General features: G+C 48.7%; 1 protein-coding gene across 1 annotated transcript in view; it reads left to right on the plus strand.

Moving 5' to 3' along the window:
- LOC129530372 (dynein axonemal intermediate chain 1-like) overlaps positions 1-13,717 on the plus strand; it is a 36,246-nt gene extending 22,529 nt beyond the window's left edge. The window contains exons 11-17 of the mRNA XM_055377157.1: positions 5,018-5,107; positions 5,246-5,329; positions 6,024-6,104; positions 7,306-7,454; positions 7,552-7,651; positions 10,189-10,371; positions 13,391-13,717. Coding sequence (XP_055233132.1) covers positions 5,018-5,107; positions 5,246-5,329; positions 6,024-6,104; positions 7,306-7,454; positions 7,552-7,651; positions 10,189-10,371; positions 13,391-13,489 — 786 coding nt within the window. The 3' untranslated portion in view covers positions 13,490-13,717. The remainder of the gene's footprint in view (positions 1-5,017; positions 5,108-5,245; positions 5,330-6,023; positions 6,105-7,305; positions 7,455-7,551; positions 7,652-10,188; positions 10,372-13,390) is intronic.
- The last annotated feature ends 6,243 nt before the right edge of the window (positions 13,718-19,960 follow it).

The following is a 19,960-nucleotide window of genomic DNA, read 5'->3' on the forward strand; positions in this document are numbered from 1 at the left end:
GGATCTGGGTGTCAGAAAAGGGCAGAAGGTGAAAATCAGGAGGCAAGAGGGTCTCCAGTGAGAGCTGGGGTCTGCTGCCCCAGAGCTTCCCTCAGGAGGGCCCCCACCTGTTTGCTAAGGATCTCTTAGATGTGGCGATCAGTAACTCAGAAGACATAGCTGGAAGGCTCCAGGGCCTGACAGGCTCCAGCTGAGTACAGTGGGCCCTTAGACAATGTGGGAATGAGGGACACTGACCCCCACACAGTCAAAAATCTGTGTATAACTTTGGGGTCCTCAAAAACATAACTACTAATAGCTTACTTTTGACCAGAAGCCTTACTGACAACAGTCAAATAACACATATATTGTGTGTTATGTATATTTTATGTACTGTATCCTTACAATTAGACAAGTAGAGAAAAGAAAATATGTTATTAGGAAAATCATAAGGAAGAAAAAATATATTTACTGTTCATTAAATGTAAGTGGATCATCCCAAAGGTCTTCATCCTCATCATCTTCACATTGAGGAGGCTGAAGAGGAGGAGAAAGAGGAGGGGCTGGTCTTGCTGTCTCATGGATGGCAGGGGCAGAAGAAAACCTGTGTATAGTTGGACCCATGTAGTTCAAAGTCATGTTGGTCAAGGGTCAACTGTATGTTAAAGACCAGGTCCTTGTCTACAAGCTTCCTCAACTCTGCACGGGGCCTTTCCTCTGCCATCTGGGCTAGATTTGGGGAAACTCCCAGGCAGGGGTGGCTGCTGCTGGTTGCCTGCCCTCGGGTGGGACTGTAAGGCCTGGTAGGCAGGTCTGCCCCTGAGCCTCTCTGTAGCACCCCCTCTTCTCCAGACATGCCTAGAGTGGTGGGTGGGGCCTCTGCAGAAGTCTGACACCAGCCTGGAACCATTACCTCGACATTGGGGCTGGATTTCACCCTGACTGTGTTTCCCATCATATTCCACTGGGTGTAGATTTCAGTTTCACTCTCAGAGGGTCTCTTAGCTGTGGCTTTGCAGGCCCTTCCTTATTGTGTCCCAAAGGTCCCCTTCTTTCAAAGGCTGTGTACTATTTTTCCATGGGCAGGTCTGGGAGGACCTAAGGATGAATTTCTGCCTCAAGTTGCTCAAGGTCTCTGGGCTCATCAGACAGCAGTGGGACTCTGTCTTCTGTTCTTTCACTTCCCTCCTGCCCTGACAGTCTTCAGGCAAGTTCTACACTCCTGCCTCTTATGGCCCTGAGCTCCCTGAGACATGTGGACACCTTCCCCAGCACTGACAGGCCTGAGCAGAGGGAGGACTGCCCAGGCACAGGGGCTATGGTGCCCTCTCAGCTTTATCCTTTACCCAGAGCCTGGGGCAGAGGGTGGGAGGGAGGCAGCCCCTCCTGCCATACGCCCTCCCCAGCTACTCTCCAACAAAGCAGAGACCAGAGGTTGCAGCCTCAGGAGTTTTCTCCACCAAAAAGTCCACCTCCCAATTAATCACCAGGCCTTCCAGACACATGTAGGTCTCCAGGCAGGGAAGGATCTCTGTAGAAACTTTAAAACTCAGGGAGAGGAGAAAAGGCCTGTCTTGATCATACCTGGCCCAGCCCTGCCCCTGCTTTCCCAGCTCAGATAGCCCAGGGCCAAGCGCAGAGCATCTCTGGTTGGCCTGACCACCTTCCTTCCTCAAGCCAAGCAGAAGGGCAGAGGCCCAAGCCAACCACCCTACTCCTACTCTGCTATGTCCTGTAAATCAAATAGCAGATTGCTGGGAAAATGGGGCATCGAGAAGAAACATTATTGCTTTTGCTGAGCAGGTCCCAAGAAGACAGGAACTCAGCTGGACAGAGAAGCCTTCTGCTCTCCTATCCTGCCAGGAAAACAGGGCTGCTGCCTTTGCAAAATGGAAGACTCAGTTTCTTGTATAGAATCATGGCATGTGACATGGTCAGGACACACCTGTCTCTCACTTGTTTACTCACTTCCTGTTCTTTTCTTTTCATTCCTTCCTCCCTCCTTATTCATTCACTTACTCATTCATACATTCAGTAACTCCTCCCTGTGTGCTCCTCTGGTTGATCTCTGGAGTTCCTACTGGGGAGATAACCACAGCCACAGACTGACCAGGGCAGGGCAGCGTGCTAAGTGCTAAAGTAGAAGTGCGCGAGGAGGGGCACCCACACTGTCCTGGGTGGGGACCAGGGGGTGGAGGGCTGGGCAGGTCTTTCTAGAGGAAGCAACACCTGAGCTGGATTGTGAGGGAGGAGAGAGAGTTAGTGAGATGAAGAAGGGTACAAAGGGGTCACATGTGCAATGACATGGGGCATCAAGCAGAGTAGCCTGTTGGGAAGTGACACGTCATTTGAAGCACCCTGCACTTATCTATTAAGTTAAGATGCTTGGACATTGTACGTCTGTGGTTTCAAGCAAAGTGTTCATGCAGAAGCCCATATTAAAAAGATGAGATTAATATTAAAAAGAAATGAGAAAATATTAAAAAGATGAGAGTGGTGCTCTGTTAGGACCAGGTCCCTGCTTGCTTAAGGGTCCCCTATTTTCACTCCCTCTACCCCCTGAGCATAGTTCGAAAATTGCTGCCCAACCATCAGAGAGTTTGGGGCAGAGGAGTAACACAGTCATGTTTGTCTCTTGGAAGGATTCTCTGGCTGCAGCATGAGTGATTTTGAAGCCTGAGCTAGGGCAGGGGCAGTGGAGACAGAAATGAGAAGACAGGGTTGAGAGCTGGTGGGGTAGCAAAATCAATAGAAGGAAATGATTGATCAGATATTAGATAGAAGAATTGATGCTGCCTGGGTTTGAGGTGCTTAGTAGGCCATCCATAGGAGTGAGAAATGGCAGAAGAAAAACAGGTTTGGCCAGAAAGTAATACAAGAAACCCAAGGGACACCCAGAGGGAGGCGTCCTCCAGGCAGTTGGCTATATGAGCATGGAGGTTGAAGGAGAGCCAGGCTGCTGAATGAGATGTCAGAGACATCAGAGTCTAAGTCCCTCTTAACAGGACTGTGTCAGAGATACTGTGTCAGAGATATATGGGGGAGGCCAGAGAGGTTGTATTAGATCTCAAATGCCAGGCTGAGGCAGAAGGAGTTTGTTCTGTTGGCAGTGGTGAGCCACGGAAGGTTTTGGAGCCAAGGAGAGGACTGTCTGTTCTAAGAAGATTGGGCTCCTGTCCCACAGCACAGGCTTCTTCTCCAGGGAACCTGCCTGAGTAGCCAGCTCTGTGCAGGCCCTACTGTGAAGCTTCAACCAGCAACACTCTGTGGGGTGTGTGTGTGTGTGTGTGCGTGCTGGTGCAATTCTGGGGAAGGAGGCAGGAAGGATGTACGAAGCAAGAGACTAGGGTCAAGCAGGTCTGCCCTAAGCAAATAAGGCAGAAGAGAATAAATCAGTGAAGCAGGCTCCAGCTCCTCCCTACCACCTGGTCCCTGGGAATTCATTCATTCTCTTAACCTCACTTACCACCCTCCCTCTTTTGCTTTATTCCTACCGGCTCACCTCCACCCCAGGAGCATGTGTGTGACTTGCGCACATACACACATACACAGTCACTTGCAAATACACACACACCACCCCCCACTGGGCATCAGGCTGCTAAGTGGGGTGTGAAATACAATTTCCATGCGGTGCTGGCGTTTACTCATTAAACACTTCCCTTTGCAGCTCCCTAGTGCCTCTTACAGCCTGGCCTTTGACACCCCCTGTCCCCTCCCCCCTTTAAAGGGACCACCTTTACACAGAAGGAGAAGCGGTCTCAATATTAGGGCTGGCTCTGACTTATGCCTCACAGGCTCTGTGGCGCTCTCAGTCCAGTGAAAGTGCAAAAGAGCCAGCTGCCTGGACAGACCAAGACAGGACTCAGCCCGCCTTCCTGAAGCTCCGATCCACCAGGCCTCAGGCTGGCTGGGGAGAGACAACCCATTCTCTACTTCCCTCCAGCCCCCAACAACCCTGGTGACAGCAGCAGTTACAGGCAACAGGCAATGGCACTGGGTTCTTGGCCTCCCTCACTGGTCCTCTGCTAGTGACAGGGGGAGGGGACAGGACGGTGGTCCCAGCATGGGCGGTCTGGAGGGAGCTAGAGAATGGAAAACTCTGGGCACCCAGCCCCACCCCAGCTCTCTGGGACATGGCTTGGCCAGGCCTCCCCATCTGGCAACAGAAACTTGAGTCTCAAGCGTGTCATCTTCATAAGACAACAGCTCTGTCTCCAAAACACTTTCCCACATGTTTGCTTCCAGCCCTGAGAAGATGGGTGGGGCAGGATAATTAACCCTGATTTGCAGTTGGAGAAATGCAACTCAAATCTGGGACTGGGAGCAAAGTTCTGAGAGCAGGAGTTAGTAGCAAAGGAAAGGTGGGAAAGACGAGACACTTCCTAGAGAAAGGCCAAGCCTGGAAGAGGTGGGCAGGAGACGGGGGCCTGCTCCTCTTCACCCCCCACTAGCAAGCAGGGAAAGGCTCCTGCAGAACCTTGGCACCCAGATTCCTAGGATGATGGTAACAATGAGGACATTAGCTAACATGTATCGAATACTTCATATGTGCAATGTTCTGACGTAAGGGCTTCACATATATTATCTCATTTATTTCTCATAACAAACCTATGCTATTATGACTCCTGTTTTATAAACAGGAAACTGGTTGATGGGCCCTGTTCTTTCCAGGCCATGTTTATTTATGTAAGGTGGTTGAACCCGTAGCCACTGCCTTCTCCCCACAGTGGAGCTCCTGGAACCCAACCCAGGGAGGGATTGGGTACCTCCACTGCCAAGCCAGTAAATTAAGGCAATGCTTTGACTGGCACTATTGCTCCAGGATGGTCAAGAAAGGAATGAGAAATCCCCAAGAAAGGAATGAGAGACAGAGATGGATGGAAGGAGGGAGAAAGGACCAATCATGGGATTCTGGGAAATGGGCTCCCAGAACTTGCTTCTGAGCCTCAGATGGGTGCTTGGGGGAGCCCTGCTCTGCCCGCAGCCCTAACTCAACACTTTAGCAGGGTCCCAGAGCTCACATTTTGGGATGTTTCAGGTCAAGTGGCAGAAGGATGACATGGACCAAAACCTTAACTTCTTCTCTGTGTCATCTGACGGCAGGATTGTGTCTTGGACTCTCGTGAAGGTGCCTATTTCCCAGAGAGGGTCACACTGGGGTGATTGGGGAGGCAGGGAGCTAAATGGCAAAGGGCACCCCCAAGCCTTGCTCATCTAGCCCAACCCACGTGCCCTCCCCCCCACATCCCTCTGTCTGCGGCTACAGAGAAAGCTGGTTCACGTAGATGTCATCAAGCTGAAGGTGGAAGGCAGCACCACAGAAGTTCCTGAGGGGTTGCAGCTGCACCCAGTGGGTAGGAGCCCCAGCCCTCTCACCTCCAGGCCTGGCCAGGTCATTCAGGCCCAGTGAGGGTCAGTGACAGTGGTCCTTCCCCTGACTGAGTGCTCCCTCCCCAACCTGTGCCAGAGCCTGACAGGAGATTATAGGAAGGCCTGGCCCTGTCTGCTGAACCCTTGGCTGTTTGTAGACCCTCCCTGTTTATGCAGTTCCCATCCCTGTGTTTGCAGACCCTTTTCCTGTTTATGCAGATCAGGTGCTGTTATGCAGATCCAGCCCTGTTTATGCAGATCAGGCCCGTTTACCCAGATCCTGTCCCTGTTTACTCAATTCCTACCCTGTTTATGCAGACTATATCCCTGTCGGCACAGACCATGTCCCTGTTTGCAGACCCTGTCCCTGTTTACCCTGACCCTGACCCTGTTTAACTCAATCCCTGCCTTGTTTACCCAGGCCCCCATTCCTGTCTGCAGAACCCCTGGCCATTAGGATTTGCAGAATCCTAACTGCCTGGGACAAGCAGGCCAGAGGGCTGGTTTCTGTTTGCCTGGCCTGGTCCCAGCCCTTACAGGGGCCCTAGTTCAGTCTGTCCTGCGCTGAGTCCTGCGCTGAGAGTGCCTGGGCTGAGCTCCTCTGCTGAGTAGGGGAGGCACTGGGAGCCTCCCTCTTGGAACTGGGCTAAGCCTGCCCCTCCCTCTTTTCCCAGGGTTGTGGCACTGCCTTTGACTTCCACAAAGAGATTGACTACATGTTCCTAGTGGGCACAGAGGAGGGAAAAATCTACAAGGTGAGGCTGCCCTGTGCCAGCTCCTTAGAAGGCCGCTTAGACCTGAGCACCTGGGGAGCTTAGAGTTCTCAACAGATCCTATTTTGATGGATTTTAGTTCCCATCAGTTCTAGAAGGCCTCTTGAGGGAAGAGAATGTATTTCTTGACCTGCTTGGGTGATAGGAATAAGGGTAAATGCAGGAAAGGGGATGGAGAATCTAGAGGGTGACTTTAGCCCAGCTCAGCATCTTTTCCTCCGGGCCCTCCCTCCCTTCCTGGGAGTTGAGGTAGAAGGGGGAATTCGGAGGAGTTAGAATATTTTGGGAAAACTTCCTGGAGGAGATTTGTACTTGAGCTGAGCTTGGAAGGCCAGAATTATCTCTGAATACTGGGTACATCCCAGCCAGCAGGATGGAACCTCACGGTCAGTTTCTACAAGGTCTCGGTGGTAGTAGGTGAACGTCCTTCTGAACTTCCATCCATCCAGAAATAGCTCTGCTGCAAGCTTTTCTTAGGCTCAGAGACTCAGAATGTTAATTACAGGCAGCCTCTTGGGAGCCCCTGAGGCCCAGCCAGAGCTGGTCTGAATGCAAAAGAAGTCCCCACCCCCTCTTCACCCCTCCCACTGGCAGCCCAGGAGAGGCAGGAGTAACAAGAGATTACTCAGTCACACTGTCTTCTGGAGGGAGGGAGAAAGGGGCATGCTGGTCAGGGCAAAAAACTGAATAGGAAAGCTGGAGATCCAAGTCAGCTTCTGGCTCTGCACCTGCTCTTGCCTGGACAAGGTGGGATGTTATCACTGTTGCAAGGATGATGTCTGGGCTGCAGGTGGAACCAGGGCTCTGTTTGTCCACAGGCCCTGGCCTGGAAGATGGCCAGACCACACCTCACTCAGGGCCTGAGACCTGCTCTGCCCTCTCTTAAGGAGAGAAGGCTTTTTCTGCCTGGCCTGGAATCCTCTGGGGTCAGGGCACTACAGCCCTTTCCTTCATCCTGCAGGAAGGCTCCCCTGCCCATCCTGAACCCCCAGATCCTCAAGCCCTTCCTTTCCCCCAGGGTGTGCTGAGGGTGGGAAGGGCAGCCAGGAGCTTGGCCCCAGTTCAGCTGGGATGCGATGTGGGTTAAGGACAGGAGTCTAAGGCTCTGATCCTCCAGACCCCCAGGGAAGTGGTGGCTGCTGACCTTTCTCTCACTTCTGACCCCCGTTCCCTCCCCTACCAGTGCTCTAAATCCTACTCCAGCCAATTCCTCGACACCTATGATGCCCACAACATGTCAGTGGACACTGTGTCCTGGAACCCATACCACACCAAGGTCTTCATGTCCTGCAGCTCCGACTGGACAGTGAAGATCTGGGACCACACCATCAAGTGAGGGGCCTGTTCCTGGCTCTGCCTGGGGCCCTCCCCTGGGCTATGGCACTGTAAGCCCTCTGTGCCATGGGCTTTCCACCTTCCACCTCTGCAGGACCCCGATGTTCATCTATGACCTGAACTCAGCCGTGGGTGATGTGGCCTGGGCGCCATACTCTTCTACTGTGTTTGCAGCAGTCACCACAGATGGGAAGGTGAGTGCCAGCGTCCTGACCTCACTGAGTTCCTACTGGAGATCAGGTGTGTTATCTCAGGGGCTTCCTGATGGAGAACCCATCCCATGCCTAGGTCAGGAAGGAGAAGGCGGGACATAAGGACTGTGTATTTTCCAGGGGCAAGCCATCCAGGGTCCAGCCAAAAGAGGAATCATTCATCCCATGAGGCTTCAGGGAGGAAACGGAGCTGTTCACCTTGGAGGAGAAAGCACTCTGGGGGATGAGATGCCATTGAGCAGTTATTTCCTCTGCTGTATGGTGGGGAGCTAGAGGGTGGCAGGGCCCGGCTCCATCTAAGGAAAAATGTATGAGCCAGAGGTGATCAGTGACTGAATAGTGTCTATAATGTAGTGAAGTCTCCATCCCTGGGAGTGTGCAAGCTGATTCTGAGGGAACTTCAGTGGGGTGGAATGGGAGGGGGCTATTCAACACTGAGAATTGGTGAGAGCTCAGAAACAAACATCTTGTGAGCATATTCTTGAATGCAAACCCATTTTCCCTATGGACTTTCATATAAACTGAGAAGCACTGGCTGCCCCAAGGAAAGAATGCAGCGATGAAGGCACCATCCTAAAGTCCGTCAGTCGTCTCTTCCTGGAACAGATAACTACTAAGGGCCAATGATGGTGCCCAGCTCTAGGCTGGACCCTGGTGGCTTAGATACCTGCTCCTGTGGAGCTTATGTTCTAGTGAAGGGAAAGATACAAAAAGCAACAACAAAATTCCCACTGTTAAGTTCTAGGCAGAGAATTATTAATAAAAGACTGTGATATGTAAACATAAATGTTCATGGCAGCATTACTCATAACAGTCAGAGTGGCAACAACCCAGTGTCCATCAACTGCTGAATGGATAAACAAAATATAGTCTCTCCTTGGGGATTATGTCAGCAAGGACAAGGAATGATGTGCTGATACATGCTACAACATGGAGGAACCTTGACAACATGCTTAGTGTAAAAAGCCAGTCACAAAAGACCACATACTGTATAATTCCACTTATATAATACATCCAAAACAGGCAAATTTGTAGAGATGGAAAGTCAATTTGTGTGGCCTAGGGTGGTGAAAATGTTCTAAAATCGGTTGTAGAGAAGGTTGCATAACTGTGAATATAATAACACCAAGAATTTGATACTTTAAATGAGTGAATTTTATAGTATATGAATTATATCTCAATAAAGTTGTTACATTAAAAGAAGAAAGATAGGTTCACAAAGGCCAGGCAATGAAAAAGAAAAAAAGAAAAAGAAAAAATAAAAGGACTGGGTGGTCTGTTGGATACAGTGGTCAGGAAAGGCTTCTTTGAAGAGGTGACACGCACGCTGAGAGTTGACTGGCAAGAAGGAGGCAGCCATGTGGAGATAGGGCAGGGGGGCAGCCCATGGTGAGGGAGCAGCTGGGGCAGATGCCCTGAGGTGGGAACCAGCTTGGGGTTTAAGGAACAGGAAGGCAAGTGTGGTGGGGGTAGAGTAAGCAAGGGGCGAGAACATGAGGTGAGAGTGGGGAGGTGGGCTAGAGTGTGGGATCTGGATTTCATTTATAGTGCCAAGGGAGACTGTGGGAGGATTTTAAGTGCTTTAAAGGTAAGCCTACTGCCATATGGAGGATGGATTGTAACAAGGCAAGAGTGGAAGTGGGGAGACCAGTTAAGAGGCTGCCACAGTTGTCCAGGTGAGAGTTGGTAGTGGTTTGGTCTGAGGGTGTGGTGAAGGTAGCATCCAACATGGAATGAGCACTGGTATGTCAAGCACTGTCCTTGCACTTTACATATATTAACTGGTGTAAGCCCTGGCTCTGCCACTTACTAGCAGGTTAGCCTCTAAGAGCCTCTAACTCCTCCGTTATAAAATAAAGATAATGACAGAACCACCTTACAGAGTGGTTGTGAAGAGCATAATGAGGTGATGCAACCGTATGATGTGCTTGCCCAGAGTCGAGTACATAGTGAGTGCTCAACAAATGGTAGCTGCTATTTTCTTTTCTTTTCTTTTTTTTTTTTTTTTTTTTTTGCCCAGGCTGGAGTACAGTGCTCCATCTTGGCTCACTGTAACCTCTGCCTCCCAGGTTCAAGTGATTCTCCCATCTCAGCCTCCCTAGTAGCTGGGACTACAGGCATGCACCACCACGCCCATCTAATTTTTTGTATTTTTGGTAGAGACAGGGTTTCACCATGTTGGCCAGCCTGGTCTCAAACTCCTGACCTCAAGTGATTCACCCACCTTGGCCTCCTAAAGTGCTGGGATTACAGGCGTCAGTGAGCCACCACGCCCGGCCTATAGCTGCTATTATTAATTCTCCATAGATTTAACATTTCTCCTAAACTTTTTTATTCTCACTCTTTCAACCATAGGAAAAACACAGAGACACAAAATTCCCCCTCCCTCCACCTCCAGCTCCAGTGTGCTAGCCATTAGCCTTCTACAGTCTTTCCCCAGAAAGTCCAGGGACTCATTCCTCTGAGGTGGAAGACAGGCCTCATTACCCCTGAGTGTGCTGACACCGACCTCTCCACAGGCCCACATATTTGACTTAGCCATCAACAAGTATGAGGCCATCTGCATCCAGCCTGTGGCGGCCAGAAAGAACAGGCTCACCCACGTGCAGTTCAATCTCATCCACCCCATCATCATTGTGGGCGATGACCGTGGGCACATCATCAGCCTCAAGCTCTCACCCAATTTGCACAAGATGCCAAAGGTACAGGCTCTGGGACTTTGAGCTGCTGCAAGATGTAAAGTCTCCAGGAGGGTGGGGATGACAGAAGGGAGAAGCCAGGGTGACCACCCAGTTTCTGATGTGGGAGACCCAGGGTAAGGATGGTGTCATTGCCTGAATGAGGCTCACAGTAGAAGCAGGTTTGTGAGAAAATAGCAGTTTGACATGCTGCATTTGAGTTACCTGTGGGGCCCCAGGTGACTCTCCCAGGTGGAGACATCCAATGAGCAGGTGGATCTGAAGCCTGCAGAGGCAAATGTGGAGGTATCATTGATTTCTTCCCAGTGGAAATGCTGTGGGTAGGACAGGTCACCCAGGCAGGGGGCCTGGGGCTGAGCCACTGCCTCATTGACTGGGCTTTCACAGGGCTTCAGCCCCAGTGGTCCCTGAGCTGGGAGCTGTGGGTCTACACAGAGAGGAAGGAAATGAGCCGCAAGGAGAGTAACTAGGTCAGCAGCTATGCAGCCCTCCTTCTGAGCTCTGGTTCCTGTTTCTAGGGTCTCCAATGATCAGGAGACCCTGCCCAGAGGCCAAGGGCCCCAAATACAGGTCTGGAGCCCAGAGCGATGACCTTAAAGTCTAGATCTGAGTCCAGATCCAGACTTATGAACCTGGGCTTTGCAGCCCAGGCCTCGGAATCCTGAGCCCAAGAACCCAGAGCCCAGTCCTGCCCATTTGTGTGCTAAGAGTAGAGATGGCTCTTTGCTTTCTGCCAGGTTCTGGGCCAGGATCAGGACTGGGCCAGCTTGCCCTGATGACCATCCCTCCTGGCAATTTGAGGCATTTACTGCAGTTTGAGGCAGTGGCAGGGGCCTGTGTCTTTCGACTGCTGTCTTCCCTGCACTGTGCTCCTACCAAGGAAGGGACTGCTGCACCATCCCTCTGGTGCTGGCTTGGCCTGTTCCCCACCATGGCCAGGGAGGCAAGGGCTGGGAGTGTGGCTGGCCCTGTAATTGTAGCCAGCTGGGGGAGGGGGTGGACTTGGCTATAAATACTCAAAAGGCTGCTAAGCGCCTGCAGCTGTGGCCCAGAGGCTGTGGTGGGCTTGAGGGGAGGGAGGGAGTCGGGCGTGGTCTGAATCTCTTTGCTGAGCCCAGCTAGTTGGCCTCAAGGAGGAGGAAGGAGGAAGCATAATTTGTGGAATAGATAAAATGTGTTCTTAATTTTCTGAGGAGAGAGACCCAGGTTGAAGCTGGCAGAGTTGGACAACCCTCCAGGAGGGATGATGGTCATTCTTTGGGGGAGGAGTACAGCCACGACACCATGAGGGCGGTAGACATGGGCGGGAGCCTGCCCTGCCCACTCTGATCCAGGGAGGTAAGCATCTCCCATAGTTTCAGTTCCCCTCAGAGAAGGGTCAGTCATGGCTGGGAGAGCTGGGCTGTGTTTATCTGGGGACCTACGTCTCTGAGGACCTGAGAAGGGACAGGTGGGGGCTGGTGGGTACTTGAGTGGATTAGAGGTTCCCGTGAAATTGCCATCTGACCCTATCAGCCAAGTGATTCATGCAAAACAAAATCCTCTGGGCATCCCTACTGCCCTTCCTCTGTGAGCTGCAGACTCCCTGCCCTTTCCAAATGGCTTCCCCACAGAGGTCTGGACCTCCCTGCCCAGGGAGCTCCCATGATGGGTGTCAAGAGCCCAAAGAGTCCAAGGCCAAAGACTGTCTTTCCCTAACTACAGGATAGATGGGAAACCGAAGCTCAGAAAGGCAAAGGCCTTGCCCAAAGTCATATAGGGAGTTAATGACAGAGCTGGAACTAAAACCAGGTCCCCTAACTCCCAGGGGATGGGGTGAAGCCAAGAAGAGAACCCAAGCTTAATTTAGGAAGGAGAGAGGGAAGAGAGAGAAAAAGAGTTTTTTTGTCCTCTGCCTGCAGAGGGTAGAGGTGAGCTAGGTAGTGGCAAAAAGGCACTGGGCTGCAAGGGGATAGGGGAGAAAATTTGGGAGCAGGTATGGGGTCACACCAGGGGGAAATCTGAGCTCCACATGGTGACAGCAGCCAAAAAGGAGCCAGGGAAGGGCCTACTGGCCCTGCACTCACCCCTCCCCATCCCCTTTACAGCCCTGGCCAGACCAAGGTAAGGCTGGGGTAGGTGTCAGTGAGCAGTGGGCACAGGTGGCTGAGAGGATGGGGGCCCAGGAGCACAGCGAAGGCAGGAAATGGGGAAATGGCAACTGTCCAGCCTGCCCCAGCATAGCCCTCACCCCCCTGCCTGGACAGCAGGGAGGGTGGGACTGGTGCTGGTCTGCCAAGGAGTTCTCGGGACCTGTGGGTGACACACACTCCAGTGTCCAACTTATAATGGAAGGATTAGAGTGCTTTGCAGGTAGGGTGATGGGTCATAAACTCAGGATCTGGTCTTCTAAAGGACAACCTCAGCCAACGACACCTGGAGTCACATGGACTATTCCCTCTGCCCTTATGGGTCTCTGGACACTCTTCCCAACCCTGGGTATGTCTGACACAGCAGGTCTCGCCCCAAATAGCACCCACTGCCAACCTGACCTGAAGGCATCAGGTGAGAGGACTAGGTGAGGTCCGGGCCCCTGAGGCTCTGTCCACAGCCCCTCCCTCCCCAAACACATACCCATTAGCTCCTTGACAGGTCTCGGCCAGGGACCTTCCCATGGTAAGGATGGTGCCAGCAGTCAGCCCCCCGCCTTCGCAGAGCTGGATTTCCCTGGCCTGGAAGGTTGTTCCCCGAGGATCAGGGAATGGATGCCTTTTCCCACTCCCACAAGCATCAAGACTCCATGTCCATCTGAGGTTCAAGCCAGAGCTGGACTCCTTTTTGCAAGCTGTCAGCTGAGCCCCTGTGTCACCTAACCTGAGTTGGGGAATGATCGTGTCAGGGAGAGGGGAGGCAGGGATCCAGAATTTACTGGGCAGGGGAGGGGTAGGACACAGCTGGACAGGCTGGGCAGAGGTGGTGGTGCTGGGACCCAGAGAGGGGGGGCCCACCATTCCTCCCTCATGTATACTTTCCCTCTCCCCAGGAAAAGAAGGGGCAGGAGGTGCAGAAGGGTCCAGCTGTGGAGATTGCGAAACTGGACAAACTGCTGAACCTGGTGAGGGAAGTGAAAATCAAGATCTGAGGGGCTGGCCTCAGTCTCTGTCCCATCGCTTGAATACAGTACTCCTAGGGCTTGACCCTGGTACCCAGCCCAGCCTTAGCACCCAGCATGTGACCCCACTCCTGATCAGGTCCCAGCATCTTCCCTTCTTGTTCTGTTCCTTAAGGTCCCAGCACCTTACCCCAGGACTTGGTCTTCAACCACCATTACCCCTCTAACTTTGCACAAATAAACCTGTGTAGAAACCCACCCCACACCTTTAATTGTGCTACCACAGGGCCCTCAGGAAGAGAAGAAAATCTCAGGGTAGAGCCATAGTTCCATTTATTATCCAGCAAACACTGGGAGGACCAGGGGAGGGGCCCAGCCTGGACACCCTCCTATTATTGCCATGGGTTCCAGTTTGCTTCCCCAACCTAGAGGGCCTAGAGGTGCTCAGCCTAGGGAAAGAGTGGACCAGGCCCCTGACCCTTGGCCCTTGGGATGGAGCATAGTCCAGATGGCCCTGGCTCTAGCACCAACTCATAAGCCCCCACCCCAGGCCCATCTCCTTAGGGCCAGTTTACTGTCTCTATAAATATTTCTTCTCTGTAACGTAATAGAAATGAAATCATACAACATGTCACCTCTTCAGACTGGCTCTTATCACTTTGCTTTATGAATGCCCGATTCATCCATGGCTTTGCATGACTTCATAAATCACTCCTTTTGTTTTGATGAATAGTATTTCATTTTATGAATTTACCTGGCTTGGTTAATTTTGAAGGGCATCCTGATTCCTTCAAGTATGTGGCCATTGTCAAGAGAGCAGTTATACATAAATGCTTGTGGTTTTTGGTTAGATGTGAGTTTCCAAATCAGTTGTCTAGATACCTAAGTGTTAACAATTGTTAGCCTATATGTTGAGACCACGTCCGCCTTTGGAAAAAACTGTCAAACCCTTTCAGAAGGAAACAACCATATTTTAAAGTTGCTGTAAAATTATGCATTCCTTCAGCAATGAATGAGATTTTCTGTTGCAGTTTTGAGTATATTTAAAAAGAAATTTAGACATAGTAGAGCTGTTTAGTGCTCACACTCTTATTTTAATTTGCCTTCCCCGAACGGCAGGTGTTGTTGAGCATTATTTTGTTGTTATTGTTTGTTCATTAATCTATGATTGCTGCCAAAAAGCATACATGTGTTGTGCCACAGAAAACCAATTTTAAAAAACGTACTCTCAGCTCTCAGCTCAACTTGGTAAAAAATAAAAAAATTAAGTGTCATACTGCCCAAGGTAATTTATAGATTCAATGCCATCCCCATCAATCTACCAGTGACTTTCTTCACTGAACTGGAAGAAAAGTACTTTAAAGTTCATATGGAGCCAAAAAAGAGCCCACATCACCAGGTCAATCCTAAGCCAAAAGAACAAAGCTGGAGGCATCACGCTACCTGACTTCAAACTATACTACAAGGCTACAGTAACCAAAAGAGGATGGTACTGGTACCAAAACAGAGATATAGATTAATGGAACAGAAAATAATGCCGCATATCTACAACTATCTGATCTTTGACAAACCTGAGGAAAACAAGCAATGGGGAAAGGATTCCCTACTTAATAAATGGTGGGGGGAAAACTGGCTAGCCATAGGTAGAAAGCTGAAACTGGATCCCTTCCTTACACCTTATACAAAAATTAATTCAAGATGGATTAAAGACTTAAGCGTTAGACCTGACACCATGTAATGACTTGCCGTTTGGTTTTTACTTACTACTGTTACTGTGTTTTCTGTCTTGAGAATACCAAAATAGTAATGCATTGTACCAAGCCTTCTAAAATAACTGCCTAAAAATGTAATTGAGTCCTTTTGTTGTTGTTGTTCTGTTCTGTTTCTTGTTGTTGTTGTTTGTTTGTTTGTTTGTTTTGAGATGGAGTCTTGGTCTGTTCCCATGGCTGGAGTGCAATGACATGATCTCGGCTTTAGTAACCTCAGCTTCCCGGGTTCATGAAATTCCCTTGTCTTAGCTTCCTGAGGATATGGGTTTACAGGACCCAGACACCACTACTGGCTAATTTTTTTACATTTTTAGTAGAGAGTTTGTTTCACCATATTGACCAGGATGATCTCAAACACCTGACCTAAGGACATCCACCTGGCTCAGCCTCCCAAACTGCTGGGATTACCGATGTGAGCCATCACGCCTGGCCATGCCAATTCCTTTATTTCTTTATGGAATCAAATGTAGGTTGAGAATCATCTTTCCTAATACTTGTCAGTGCCTCAAGATTGTTAGGATAAATATAAAACTTCCAACCGAAGGATACTGGTTGACATCCAGAATTTTAAGAAAACTTGTGAAATAAAATATCCAGCTTCTGGCTCTTCCCTCATGAGCATGCTCAATGTCTGGGAAATCCTTGGAACCTCGAAGAAGGGTAGAGCTGGGGTAGGTGGGGATGATTTTTGAAACCACTGCTGCTCTGGCAGCCACTGTTGCTCCTCGGAAAATGGCTTGGAGCCTCAGCCTTCAGAAGAAGTAACAGGGGCTCAGCAAGCAGTATTTTGTGTGCCAGGTTTTCCATCTCCATATCTGTTTTGGTGATGTACCTATTCAGGTCTCTACTTATTAATTAGGTCATCTTATTTGTCTGTATATTTTGCATAAAAGTCACTTTTCAGTTGTGTTTCCTAAACTTTTCTTAGCCTGAGGCTTGTTTTTTCGGTTCTCTTAACCAGAACATAGTTCTTGTTTGTTTTGTTTTGTATTGTTTTGTTTTCTTCTTTTTTGTTTTTTGCCTTTTTTGAGATGGAGTCACACCTTGCCACCCAGCCTGGGGTTCAAAGGCATGATTTTGGCCCACTGCAACATCTGTCTCCTGGGTTGAAGGGATTCTTCTGCCTCAGGTTCCAGAGTAGCGTGGATTACATGTGTCTGCCAACAAGCCCACCTATTTTTTTTTTTTTTTGTATTTTTAATAGAGACAGTGTGGCAGTCAGTTACTATGGGATGAAACAAAGGGGGTTGAATGCAGAAATGAAGACAAAGACAAAAAAGATCTGTTTTAAAAGAGGGGTCGGGGGCTCATTGCTTCTAATCAGCAAAGGCCCTGAGCTTCTACAGGCCTTCGTATTTAGTAGGCAGAATCAACAGGGAGGAAAGGTAATTGTTGGTCAGCTGCTTGAATTATCACAGGCTCACATAATTGCTTTCTATATACTACAGGCTTCAGATGTTCCTATATATAACCACAAGAAAGACTGTGCTTGGGGAATGACTGTCCTCAGCATTCCTTCTGACACCAGACGTGGTGTGTCAGGTTGCCAACATGCTGCTTTCATGAGAACAGTTCCCTCTCTGCTCATAGACCCTCCAGTCATTACTGAGTTGGTCACGACCCTCATTCTTTTGGCCTCCAACATCTCCTCCTTTTTATTTTTGCATTAATTGAGTAAAGATAGTTGCAGACTGTGCAGCTCTCCACTGCTGTTTGGTGGTCCAGCTGCTTTTACAGACAATGAACATAAAAGAGAGACATCATGACGTTACTCTGATAATCACAAAAAAGACATTTAGGTGATGTTTGGAGGAGGTCCAAAGGCTAAGGCTCTCTAAACCTTGCTGGAATTCTGCCCAAGTTTTCAGAGATGGCTGAGTTACTTGAGTATGCTTTTTCAAGTTAAGAATTTTGCTTTGTAAATCAAGTTTCCATGGATATTCCCTTTGGTTTTATTCCAAATTGGTTACACAAATATGAGCATGCTTAAAATGACAATGCAATTGCTGCCACAACTGCTAGTTTGTTCTTGGTTTCCTAGCCACAGAACTGTAATCTTTAACTCTTTAACATTGTTACTTCCATGTGTATCTCAGTGTTAAGCTTATTTTTAAGCATCCATGCCTGGTCGGCTGTACACATCCAATTTTCTACATATTGAGCTGTGATTTGAATGGAGCTGTACATTGCTACTAAGGACACCACAACAGAAGTTATTAATGTACCTAAGGAGACTTTCCCAAAAATTTTCATGCCTAAGGCTCTACAAGCACAATGAATAAGCTGACTAAGAAAAAAGTTTACAAAATGGAAACCAGAGGTGGCCACCCAAGGCTCAGGCAGATTTACAGGAATCCGTAATCTGGGATTGTGACCTACAATTACTAGGGTGGATATGCTGTATGTTTGTACTGTGTTATGATTAAGGGAATAAAACAGTTAACAGGAATCACAAGTCAGTCTGGCATCGTTTACCTGGAGTTGGTCATTTTTGCTGCCAGAAAAACATAAGTTCAAAAACACAAATTGTAAATTGAGTGGTAGTGTTTTCTACAATGGTAACATTACAACTGTGTTCAGCACAATTACTATAATTAGATAGTGTTCCGACACAAATGCTGCCATTCATATAGTGGAGTGCTGCCTTCCCTATCGACTCCTGAGTTGGACCTCTCTTTCCTTAGTAATGCCATTGAGGCAAAGTTGGGCTAAGGCCTGTTCCATGCCAAGTGAAACTTGCTGCAGGTTGGGATTGAATCCCAGCGCAATGTAGTGAAGAGATGCTGACCAGTGTCAGCGAAGTTTATGCCATGAGGTCGGATTCTCATCTCTCCCATCTAAATGACCACAGGGACCTAGAAAATAATGTCTCCCATTAGCATGTACTCTTGTCTAGCTAGGGGACCAAGACACTGGGTCCAAGGAGGGGGGTAAGAATTATCAAAGGGAGCCCATTCTGTATAATTAATATGATTTGGGAGATGGGGCTGGGAGTAATTAGTAGCTACACCAGTAATGTTAATAGAGCTAAGGCCTAATAGGTACATATTTTTTTCCATGGTAACTCAGCCATACTTGGGGTTAATTTGCAAGGCCACTGCAGTTGAGTGATGTACCCTGGGTGACTCATGAAGGAAGTCCCTCCAATGGAGCGGCATAATTGATAATCATTGTTCTGAGAGTCTAATTACTGTTTGTCAGGGGGTGTTAGGGGTCCTGGTGCCCCTGCCTCATGATCATGATAGATGTCAGGGGGAGTGTCACTCCAAATTACACTCCGTAATACTGGGGGATTGGGAATATATGCCCAATATGTTTTTGTCTCTCTGCACAAGGGAAACCTACTGCACAGGATGTTATGGGTAGCATGGCCATAAACGTGATGTCAGGGGTGTTTGCCTGACCCTGGTGCTCCAGCAATTTCAAGTGACTCATGGCTTGTAATGGAGGAGTTGGATTCATAGTTGGGATCCATGGCTCTCTCCAGTCTCCCTTTACATGGTCACAAACACATTGAGGGCACCCCACACAGATTATCCATCTCCTGTAAAAACACAAGCATACCCTCATCCTTACATCAGTAAATCTCCTGAGCATTTCCATCGTCCTTAGGGGGATTTTCATAATATCTTGGGGTATACTTTACTTTTTCCCTATAACATTTACCAGTGTCATTCTGCCATAGTCTTACTATCTGTGCCAGGAGTCAAAAAAATTAAAGTAAATAAGTAAAAAAATAAATTAAAGTAAAAGTAAGTATTTTGTTTGAGGTGGTAACTGATCTCTTGTTTCCCCTTTCGGTTTTTTTCAGCACAACTTGTAATGTTTGATTTGCCCGCTCTATAATTCCTTGTCTTTGGGGTTTGTAAGGAATTCCTGTTTTATGAGTGATTGACCATAGCTGTAAAAAATTTTAAAAAGCATGACTAACATAAGCTTGTCCATTGTCAGTTTTTAATTATTTAGGGACCCCCAATATGAGCAAATGACGACAGACAACGTCATTACACATAACCAGCTGTGTGACCTGGTTTGCATGTAGCATGCCGCATATGAGAATATGTGTCTCTAGTCACATGAACAAAGGAGAACTTACCAATGGCAGCTTTGTGAGTAACATCCATCTGTCAGATTTCATTTGAAGCTAAGTCTCATGGGTTACAGCCTTCTATGGGTGTGACTCCAGTGACATGCTGGCAAGCAGGACAGGCTTGTACAGGCTGCAGCCTGGCTGTTAGGCAAATGAAACATATGAGTAAAGGCAGAGTTTTGATGCAGTAATATATGAGAAGGTTGAGCTTGTTGAAATGCAGAACAAACCAATTTATTGGTTCTATTATTACCTAGATATAGTGGTGTAGGGAGTTGTGTGGGAGAGCAAGTATAAGAAATATAAAAAGCAGCACAAGAGCAAACAGCTTCTTAAAGTCTTAGAAACGAGTTAAACTGCTCTGGTTCCAGGGTGCTTTTAATAGTGGCCATCCCAATATGACCGGCTACATTTACAACATAGGCTGAATCACAGAGAGTGTTAATAAGAGATGAACCAGTGAGCTGTAAAACCTGCATAACTGCCATTAGTTCTGAGCGTTGATCTGAAACTCCGGGGTTTTTTATTGTTTGAGCATGCTTAGTACCGTAAGTAACTTTGCAACCTTTGGAAGAACCATCAGTAAGTAGGTCTGGCTGATGAAATGGGCTTGTGATGAGTAATCACGGGGAAGATGAAAGG

Source organism: Gorilla gorilla, chromosome Y (genome assembly GCF_029281585.2).
Source record: "Gorilla gorilla gorilla isolate KB3781 chromosome Y, NHGRI_mGorGor1-v2.1_pri, whole genome shotgun sequence".
Lineage (NCBI taxonomy): Eukaryota > Metazoa > Chordata > Mammalia > Primates > Hominidae > Gorilla > Gorilla gorilla.